This window comes from Geotrypetes seraphini, chromosome 1, assembly GCF_902459505.1.
Source record: "Geotrypetes seraphini chromosome 1, aGeoSer1.1, whole genome shotgun sequence".
Taxonomy (NCBI): Eukaryota; Metazoa; Chordata; class Amphibia; order Gymnophiona; family Dermophiidae; genus Geotrypetes; species Geotrypetes seraphini.
Genome location: NC_047084.1, coordinates 18,022,162 through 18,033,313, shown reverse-complemented (window position 1 = coordinate 18,033,313; position 11,152 = coordinate 18,022,162). Strand labels below are relative to the sequence as shown.

Below are 11,152 nucleotides of genomic sequence, written 5' to 3'. Positions count from 1 at the left end.
TGTCCCAAGCGTTCTTGAATTCAGATATAGTTTTTTCCTGCACCACCTCCTCCAGGAGGTTGTTCCACACATTCACCAATCTTTCTGTGAAAAAGTATTTTCTGAGGTTTCTTCTTAGTCTGTCCCCTTTCACCTCACTCCTATGACCCCTCATTCCAGAGTTTCCTTTCAATTGAAAAATACGTGCCTCATGCGCATTTATGTCATGTAGTTATGTAAACATCTCTATCATATTTCGTCTTTCCCACATTTCCTCCAAAGTATATATATTGAGATCTGTAAGTCTTTTCCCTGTATGTTTTATGATGAAGACCACTGGCCATTTTAGTAGCCGTCCTCTGGACTGACTCTAACCTGCTTAATATCTTTTTGAAGTTGCAGTCTCCAGAGGACTAGGGGATACACAATAAAGCTACTAAGTAGTAAATTTAAAACAAACTAGAGAAAATATTTCTTTGCACAATGTGTAATTGAAATCTGGAATTTGTTGCTGGAGAATGTGGTAAAAACAGCAGGGTTAAAAAAAAGATTTGGATAACTTCCTAAAAGAAAAGCCCATAAGCCATTACTAAGGGCTCCTTTTACTAAGGTGTGCTAGCGGTTTTAGCGTGTGCTACAATGCAGTGCATGCTAAATGCTAATGCCTCCATAGAGCTTGCATTAGTATTTTTCATTTAGTACGTGGTTTGCGTGCGTTAATCTTAAGCGCACGCTAAAAACGCTAGTGCACCTTAGTAAAAGGAGCCCCTAAGATTGACTTGGGAATATCCACTGTTTATTTCTAGGATACAATCTTCTTTTCTGTTTGGGATGTTGCCTGGTACTTGTGACCTGGATTGGGCATGGTTGGAAACAGGATATAGTACTAGGTTTGATGGACCTCCAGTCTATTCCAGTCTGGCAATGTTTATGTTTTTATAAACGGAGAGATATGATACAGACTTTTAATTATGTAAAAGATATTAATATAGAAACAAATCTTTTCCAGTGAAGGAGAAACAGTAAAACTAGAGGACATAAATTGAGGTTATGGGATGGTAGACTTAGGAGTAATGTCAGGAAATTCTTTTACACAGTCCTCCACATCCCGCTTATGGTGGTGGACTGCATTGAGGCAGTGAGCTTGCTCTTGGAGTATTCCCCAAGTCTTTCTCCCTGGGGCGAGAAGAGGCACTGGTGATGAGTGTGGACCTCCTGCACCAGCAGTTCGGTCTCAGCCTGAGTGAAGTTGGGCTTTCTCGCCATAGGTTTCAGTGCTTTGGGAGCCATGGTGTCAAAGTACCCACACTTTTGATAATATGAAGTTAGACATATTTATACACAATTAAGCACATCCAACAAGCCGTACGTTAGACGACCTGATGTAATACGTTCATCTGGTCGGTTATGGACAAATCCGAAAGACGTCTAGCCCACGTTCCTTGGTACGTTTAAATTTTGAGGGCCGGGATACATCTACATCACCCCGAACCGTCTCCTGTCTGTTCGGAGACACCTTCCTATCTACTGTTGCAATCCGCACTTGTTTGCTGGATGTTACACATTACATGGGCTGCCTTTTCAAGCCTGTGGCTGTACTCAGGTAAGCAAGTATTCCTGCTTCATCTCCAGAGCAAGCCACTGCTATCCCCCCTCCTCCTCCTCCTCCTCCACCACCCTCATCACAGCCCCTCTTTTTTTCAGTGCCGGATTTAGACTTTTTGATGCTCTAAAAGCTATATAAATCTTTGAGGCCTCTTGTTAATAAGTTATAAGTATATATATACTAGTCTTTAAGCCTGTTACATTAACAGGTGCTAGAATACATGTGTGTGTCTGGCTTTCTCTCTCTCTCCTTGGACGCTGTCTGTCTTAAGAGCGATAAATCTCCAGGACCGGATGGCATCCATCCGAGGGTCATCAAGGAACTGAAAGGGACCATAGCAGAACTGCTTCAACTAATAGCCAATCCGTCGATCAAATCGGGAAAGCTTCCGGAAGACTGGAAGGTGGCATATGTTACGCCGATCTTCAAGAAAGGTTCGAGGGGAGATCTGGGAAACTAAAGACATGCGAGTCTGACCTTGGTACCGGGAAAGATGGTAGAGTCACTGATAAAGGACAGCATCATTGATCACCTTGATGGACACGGGCTGATGTGGACCAGTCAGCACGGTTTTAGCAAAGGCAGATCGTGTTTGACGAACTTGCTGCACTTCTTTGAGGGAGTAAACAAACAGATAGACAAGGGCAATCCGGTAGACATTGTAAATCTGGATTTTCAGAAGGCATTTGACAAGAGTCCGCATGAACGACTACTTCGGAAAATTGCGAGCCATGGAATCGAGGGTGAAATACTCATGTGGATTAAAAACTGGCTAGAGCATAGGAAGCAGAGAGTGGGGGTAAATGGACAATACTCGGACTGGAAGAGCGTCATCAGTGGGGTGCCGCAGGGCTCGGTGTTTGGACCCGTGCTCTTTAACATCTTTATAAACGATCTGAACATAGATACGACGAGCAAGGTGATTAAATTTGCGGACAATATGAAGTTATTCAGAGAAGTGAAGACACAGGGGGATTGCAAAGATCTGCAACGTGACATAATCAGCCTCGAAGAATGAGCATTGACATGGCAGATGAGGTAAAGTGACGCATGTCGGTAACAAAAATCTCATGCACGAATACAGGATGTCCGGGACGGTACTTGGAGAGACCTCCCAGGAAAGGGACTTGGGAGTTCTGATCGACAAGTCGATGAAGCCATCCATGCAATATGCAGAGGAGGCAAAAAGGTAAACAGAATGCTAGGAATGATAAGGGGATCACAAACAGATCAGAGAAGGTTATCATGCCGCTGTATCGGGCCATGGTGCGCCCTCACCTGGAGTACTGCGTCCAGCACTGGTCGCTGTACATGAAGAAGGACACGGTACTACTCGAAAGGGTCCAGAAAAGAGCGACTAAGATGGTTAAGGGGTTGGAGGAGCTGCCGTACAGCGAAAGATTAGAGAAACTGGGCCTCTTCTCCCTTGAACAGAGGAGATTGAGAGGGGACATGATCGAAACATTCAAGGTACTGAAGGGGATAGACTTAGTAGATAAGGACAGGTTGTTCACCCTCTCCAATGTAGGGAGAACGAGAGGGTACTCTCTAAAGTTGAAAGGGAATAGATTCCGTACAAACGTAAAGAAGTTCTTCTTTACCCAGAGAGTGGTAGAAAGCTGGAACGCTTTTCTGGAGGCTGTTATAGGGGAACCCCCCTTCCCCCCCAGGGATTCAAGACAAAGTTAGACAAGTTCCTGCTGAACAAGAACGGGCACTGGTAGGGCTAGTCTCGGTTAGGGTGCTGGTCTTTGACCAGAGGGCTACCGTGTGAGCAGACTGCTGGGCATGATGGATCATTGGTCTGACCCAGCAGCGGTAATTCTTATGTTCTTATGTCTGTCTTTCTGTCTCTTTCCTCAGCTGTCCACCACCACCCCTTGCCTGCTCCCCCTGTCCAGCAGTAGCCTTCTCCCTTTCTTTTACCTCCCCCCTGTTCAGCAGCATCCCTTCCCTACTCCCCCTGTCCAGCAGTAGCTCTTCTTTCTTCCTTTTACCTCCTCCCTGTCCAGCAGCACCCCTTCCCTGCTCTCTCTTTCCAGCAGTAGTCCTTCTCCCTTCATTTTACCTTTTACCCAGTTTTTGTGGTGGTCTACAGTGGTTTTGGGGTCGCAGCGTTGTGGAAGAAAGGCAATGTTTAAACCGCTGCAGGCTATGATGGGGAAACTGCCACACGCTCTATTGCACATGCGGAAACTGCAGAACAAAAGTCGCAATCTCCTTCTGCCTCACGCGCCGCAAGCTGCTCCACATGCCTCAAATCAAATTCGGCACACATTACGGCGACAGGGATCACACCATTTCAACAGCACATGCACGGGTAAGGGTTTTATTAGATTAGATGAATTCCAAAATTTGTGAGGACCTTGCAGATTGGGAGGTTCTACATTGTAGCTTAAAAGTAAATATAGCACTGCCAACCCCCATTGGCCATTCGCGGGCCTACTGTTAAATGCTCTGGTTGTCTAGTAGCCCCATCCCCACCATTCACCCTCACTATGTCCCTGCTCACAAGACTACCACAAGAGGTTCTGGGGTCATTTTAGGATTAGAACCAACATAAAAGGTGATGGTGAAAGCTAGAAGGATGTTTGGGTGCATAGGGAAAGGACTGGCCAATACAAAAAAAGGAAGTTTTGATGCCGCTTTTCTGTTGAGATCTCATTTAGAAAGTTGTGTACAGAGCTGGAGACCACACTTTCAAAAAGATATAAACAGTTTGGAGTCGGTCCAAAGAAACATTACAAAAAATGGTCGGTGGTCTTCAACATAAGGCGTATGGAGACAAAATAGCTGGTGTGATGGATATTTAAATGGCACCAACTGGATGATGCTGAGGCAGTCACAGGAAATATTGAGTGGCACTATCCAGATATGCTGGGGAAATCTATGGGTGGAGTTTGGGAGGAGTTGAAGGTTATCCAGTTTGCAGTGATATTTATCCTACTAATTGGATAGCTACAGTATCTGGATAACATAACAACATAAGAATAACCATAGTGGGTCAAACTGATGGTCCATCTAGCTCAGTATCCTGTTTCCACAGTGTCCAATCCAGGTCACAAGTATCTGGCAAAAACCTAAATAGTAGCAACATTCCATACTACCGATCCCAGGGCAAGCAATGACTTCCTTTATATCTGTCTCAATAGCAAACTATGACCTTTTCCCCCAGGAACTTGTCCAAACCTTTTTTTTAAACCAGCTACATTAACTGCTGTTACCACATTTCCCGACAACATGTTCCAGAGCTTAACTATTCTCTGAGTGAAAAAATATTTCCTCCTATTGGTTTTAAAAGTTTTTCCCTGTAACATTATTGATGGTCCCCTAGTCTTTGTAATTTTTGATGGATAAAGACAGGACTGAAAAAAACCTGTTCCAACTTTAGCCAGTTAGCAGTCTGAATATCACCACTAACCAGATAGCACTACCAGTCAACACTGAATCCAGATAGTCAGCAGCAGCCATTATCTAGATACTTCTGGTGAATATCTAGATTTTTTTTTTTTTTTACTCATGGCAGTCAGGGTTTAAAAAATACTTATTGCCACAAGCTCATTATCAGAAGATAAATGCGCATGAGAGAGGAATAAATAAGAGTGTGAGAAAAACTGTAAAACTGTAAATGAAAGGGTGTTTATGTTAAAATAAAAAAAGGTGTGAATGTTGTATAAATTTACTTAGGTGTTAAGATATATCACAAAAGTTTTAAAATTGTAAGAACTGTCAACCACCGGTGGAGGAAGTAGCATTCATATAAAGAAAGTGGCATATTTAAAAATAAATGAAGGTTGCTAATATGTGTTTTCAGTACAGTCTAATATAGAGAAAGGAGAGGATTTGGTTCAAGCTGCCTTTCCTATAGTTTGAAAAATGAGAAGAATTCATGAAACAATTTTTCCTTCATTAAGTAATGTGAGCTATGTGACTGTCGCATTATTCTGACCTGGCCAAAAAATTTGGTTGAAGGATTGCAGAAGGTACTTAAAGGGAGTGTTGTTCAAAGTACTAGTTCAAAGTACTTAAGGAAAACTAAAAATAAATATATATTTTAACACTTAAGAAAAAGTAAGAGTACAGTGGAAGGAATTTGCCAAACTTAAGCCAATGGAAATCGCTAGCCTACTAAAGGGACTTGCAAAGAAACGATGCTATCTCGACCTGTGCCCATCTAACCCACTAGACCAGGGATGCCCAAAAGGTTGATCGCGTTGCCTTCGCGTTCTACTTGCTTCCAGACTCAGAAGCACCGAGCCCACCAACTTTCCCCACCCAACGCCAATTCTGATGTCAGAGAGGAAGTTCCGGGCCAGCCAATCGCTATTTAGAGTTGGGAGGGACCAGCATTGTAATGGTCTGGCCACATAGACATCCCAATAGAGCAGTGGGGCACCATAGAGGTCACTGCTGTGAACTTCACATAAAGGGTAACAGATATACATCTCACTAGAACCTCCTTAAAAAGTATGGTGATCCTTCTAAAACTCCCTCAAAACCTATACCTGCCTTTCTACCATACCAATAGTCTTTTTGGCTGAAGGTGACACTTACAAGGCAGAATAGTAGGATTTTGGTGGACTCACACTTTCTAGTGGTTAATGTCTTATGGGCCTGGATTCTCCTTTCTATGGCTCATTAGTCCATCTACTAACCTTTCCCATATTTGTTCTAAAGACAGGCACGTACTGTTTTATTCAAATTTTTGGTGAGTGAGTCCTCCAAAACCCAACAAAATCCTACTATATTGCCATATAAGGGCCACCTACAGCCATAAGGTTTATTGGGGTGGTAGGCAGGTGGGTATAACAGGTGTGTGTGGGAGTTTTGAAGGGATTACTATACATTTTAAGGTTATAATGAGATGTATATCTGTCACCCTTTTTATGAAGTTCACAGCAGTGTTTCCTATGGTGCCCCACTTCTCTATTGGAATGTCTATATGGCTTCACACTTTCCACCATAAATGTAGTGGTTAAGAGTGTTTTATGTGTATGCTCCTCCTCTCTATCTCACTCAATAAATCTAGGAAATTAAAAAAAAAAAAAAAATATATATATATATATATACATGTCTTGTGAAAAGAGTTGGTGCAAGTTCCATAAACAATGGCAGAAGATAGAAAACGGCCTACTTGGGAGTCTTAAATTGGAATAGAATTCACTGCCTTTCAAAGATTCAGCCATATATATAAGATGGAGCGTACATTTGCAACACAAAAAGGATATATTGATAAGTTCAAGAAGATTTGGGGACCATTAACAGATTTTTGTAATGATTGATATAATTTTTCACATAATAAGATACTTGATAAAGGAGGGGGGGAGGGTTGGTTTATTCTCTTTATCATAAATTATAAATAAATTAAAATAATAGTTATTCTATTGTGTGCAACTAAAAAAAGGGGAGGGAAAGGGATTCATAATTGAATAATAGTTGATAAAATTATTAAAAATTTTTTATATGATGTCTAAAATTATAGTAAGGATTATATAAGATATGTTGTATGTACAATATGTTATGAAGATATCAAGTGTATACTTAAGGTAATTGTATGAATCTTTATGACACACTTGTTGTTATATGAAGAAAAAATCAATAAAAATTTTAAAACAGAAAGGCAGTAAATTCTATTCCAATTTAAGACTCCCAAGTAGGCCTAGTTTTCTATCTTCTGCCATTGTTTATGGAACTCGCACCAACTCTTTTCACAAGACATCCTTACAAGACAAACAAACTATTATTACTGAATGGTATCGAGTTTTCTGATTTGCATTCTTCACAAAGAATGGTCAAGTTACTAACATATTCACATGAGTTTTCCAAGGGATAGTATAGAAAACATTTATTGAAGAGATGCTTTATCACAAACACTGCTAGCTTGCATCTTTAGGCTGCAAATTTGTCACATGATCTTACATTTTCTACTAATACACATAAGTTGATCCGCTTACATTTTATCATTACAGCAACTTATGTTTAAACAGAAGAACCTTAAGTTAAATTAAGCAGAAACAGGGCAGTTAAATCCATTTGCCTCAAGCTACCCATTTTAAAAAGTGAAACACATTTTAACAAACATTTGCATTTCTACCATTCTGTCCCTAACGGAGAATTTTTTATACAGATACATTTCATGTACAAACTGTTTTAAGGAAGATATGATTATGCCCTATATACTGAAAGATCTGTTGTGTATAATTTTTTTTATATGTGCCAAATTTTTTTTTATATATGCCAGATACATTACAACAAAATAACCTAAGTAAACTTGGGCACACAAGTCACAGCATTAACATGCTGGCATGTAAGGCATTACATGTTAAGTAAAATATTCCAGTATAAAATGGTTGACGTTTCTTACCCTTGGTCCACAAATGTTCACAAGATAGAAATAATTGTTGAACTGAATTATTCATTACACAAGAGAAAAGGGCCAAGGTACATTTTCATTTTAGTTTAAAGGTTCAAAAATGTCTTTATTCAAAAGGTGACAAACAATAGATCTTGATAGTTTCCAAATGTTACTGTACGAAGAGAATGCTGAAGGCCATCACTATACAGCACACTGCTACATATGGACTCTTCCGTTCACCTGAAGGAAAGGAGAAAAAAAGTTAAAACAGATTTTCATGACTTTCTAAAACAGGCAAACTATGTCAACATTATAACCACATTAAATCAAACTCTAAAGCAGGGGTGTCAAACTCAATCACATAAGGGACTAAAATCTAACACACAGGCTCTTCCCACCCAGTGTAACATTCCTCCCTCCTTTCCACCACTATCATATCCAGCAGTTCTCCCTCTTCCCCATGTATACCATCTGTCTTTCCACTCCACACACCCTAAGTCCAAGAATTTTTCTCTTCCCTCACCCACCGTCAGCATCTCTCTGTCCCTCTCTTCTTAACCCCCAGCCCATGCAGCCTCTGTCCTTCACAACCCCCTCCCAGGTCGTACAGCATCTGTCCTTTTTGCTTTCCCAGCCCCCTCCCCCCATAGCCTGTGTAGCTTGTCCTTCCCTCATTCCCAATCCCAGCCCTCCCCTCTCAGCTGACCTGTTTCCAGTTCTCGACTCCCCCACTGCTGAAATTTAAAATCCTAAGGCAGCCGATGCAAAGTCAACCTCCTTTCGTTGACTTGCCCCAGAAGTGCTCTATCTGCAGCACTTCCTCTTCCCGTGTAGGCAGGACGCTGCAGAAAGAACACTTTTGGGGCAGGCCGAAAGCGAGAGGCTGGCTTTGTGTTGGCTGCCCGAAGATTATAAATTTTAGTGGTAGGTGGGGGAGTGTAGTGTCAGGTGCAGATATCTAAACTTAGCTCTTGCAAAGGAACAATGGAGCTTAGGCCTTTTTTTCAGCTCTGTATATGTTATAACAGTTTTGCAGACGCAAAAAGCATTTTGTTTAAAAATGTCTGGTTTATATAAAACCAATTAAAAAAATATATATATATTGATTTTTATCCACCCTGCTATTTAGTAAATTAAAAACAAGGAGAAAATATGTCTTCACTCCACATGTAATTAAATTCTGGAATTCATTGCCACAGAATGTGGTGAAAACAGTTAGCTTTGCAGGGTTTAAAAAAGGTTTGGATAGTTTCCAAAAAGAAAAGTCCATAAACAGTTATTAAGATGGATTTAGGAAAATCCACTGCTTATTTCTAGGATAAGCAGCATAAAATCTGTTTTACTCTGTTGGAATCTTGTGAGTTCAATTGGCCACTGATAGAAACAGGATATTGAACTTGAAGAACCTTCGGTCTGTCCAGTATGGCAACTTATAAAGAACATTCTGGAGCAAGGGATCATACAATGAAGGAAAAGGCGATATGAGTAATCTAAGGAAATATTAGTTTAGGGAAAAGTGTGGTGGATGCATGGATCAGCCCCCTGGTGGAGGTAGTGAAGACAAGTACTGTATCTGAATTCAGGAACTCATAGAATAAGCACAGAAAATATCTGGGAAGGGGGAAGGATTGTAGAGCTTAGTAGTTGACAAACCAAACAGCCTATCTATATCATCTTTTTCTCTGTTTCTACATTCAACAGTACAGAGACCACAAAGTTAAATGGATAATTTATCTGTTTAACATTTTATTTTCAGGGACCTTGCTTAGAGATAGGATCACTGAAAATAGGCTCACACAAGTTTTAAAGCAGATAACTTATCTGTTCAAACCAGATTGCACAAATAAATTATCCTGTGAGCAGCTGAATATGACAGCTTGCCAGATAGCTTAGCTCTCCCCATGAACACAACAATTAGAAAAGGATATGTCAGGCAGTTTTAAAGTTTAAAAGGTCAAGCATATTCATGTAAATATCCAAAACCTACAACCATAAAAAGCACTCAGTCAGCAGCACCGCTACCTGTATAAGTGCTTCTGAAGTTACCTCAATGTCATACCTTGCGTTATACTACCTTCTAACAGAAACATACACCTATATAATGTCTAAATTAGACAGGAACATACTTATTTATTTACAGTCTGTTCTCATTATTTGCAGTAATATGGTTCCCAAAATAGTTCACAAACTGCTTGAGAAAAACCAGCTTTACACAAATATATGTGTACAGTATATTGTACTATATTGTATCACTCAAGGTGAACTTCTGTCAGATCAGCCACTGGAGAAGGAGAGGCTTACAGCTCCAGAATGAGTAAAAAAAATAAATACGTCAATGCTGGTAGGTCAACCTCAGCCTGATTAAACTCTGGTGCATGAGTCGAGGCTGGCAGGTTGACTTCTGACACATCAGCCTCTAGAGAGGGACAGGCGTACAGCTCCAGAATGATAGCATCTCTAGAAGATGGGGGATGTCAACGCTGGGAAGTCAACTTTAGCCTGATCAACCTCTGGCGCATGAGTCGAGGCTGGTAAGTCGACTTCTGTCACATCAGCCTGTGAAGCGTGAGTATCACGACTTGTTGACTGAAAAAACTGTGTCAGCCTTGTCTGCTTGGCTTTCCTTCTCAAGTCCTTAAGTGTCTCAACGTAAGGGGCAAATGCAGAGCTTGTCAGACACTTGAATTTTAGACTCCAGCAAGGGATCCAGCATGGGATCACATTCCTCTATGTCACTGAACAATTTTTCCAGCATTGATGCCCATCTTGCTATTTTGTTGACATAAAAGTCACCATTTTTGGAATGTTTTACACCTCTCCATCATCACTGTCTGATGCCTGGTTGTGCTATCTCATCCAGGTCTTCATTACTGGACTCTATGGCATGTTCTTCTAAAATTTCTTTCATGTCTTCATGTGTCCTTGAAGTCTTCTCCTCTGGTTTTTCAAGCACAGCGCATGATGGTTTCCATATTTCCATTTGTGTTTTCTGCAACACCTTTCAAGCCCTCAAACTTTGTTATACAGTCTGGCCAAATTTTTTTCTAACAATTGTTCAAAGTAGCCTGTGTGATGCCATCCCAGGCTATGCCAACATAGTCTAGTACACTTAATATTGCCACTGTCTTCCAGTAATCAAACATGGTGGTTTCCTAATCATCATCTAAAACTTTACAGGCTTTGCTATAAAGCTCTCACATGTTGTGGCTCTT

The 11,152-nt window shown here is 40.8% G+C and overlaps 1 protein-coding gene across 1 annotated transcript in view; it reads right to left on the bottom strand.

The window, feature by feature from the left end:
• Window positions 1-7,415: 7,415 nt before the first annotated feature.
• The window catches only part of TMEM167A (transmembrane protein 167A), a 59,038-nt gene continuing 55,301 nt past the window's right edge, over window positions 7,416-11,152 (bottom strand). The window contains exon 4 of the mRNA XM_033923691.1: window positions 7,416-8,180. Within this exon, the coding sequence (XP_033779582.1) occupies window positions 8,110-8,180 (71 nt within the window). The 3' untranslated portion in view covers window positions 7,416-8,109. The remainder of the gene's footprint in view (window positions 8,181-11,152) is intronic.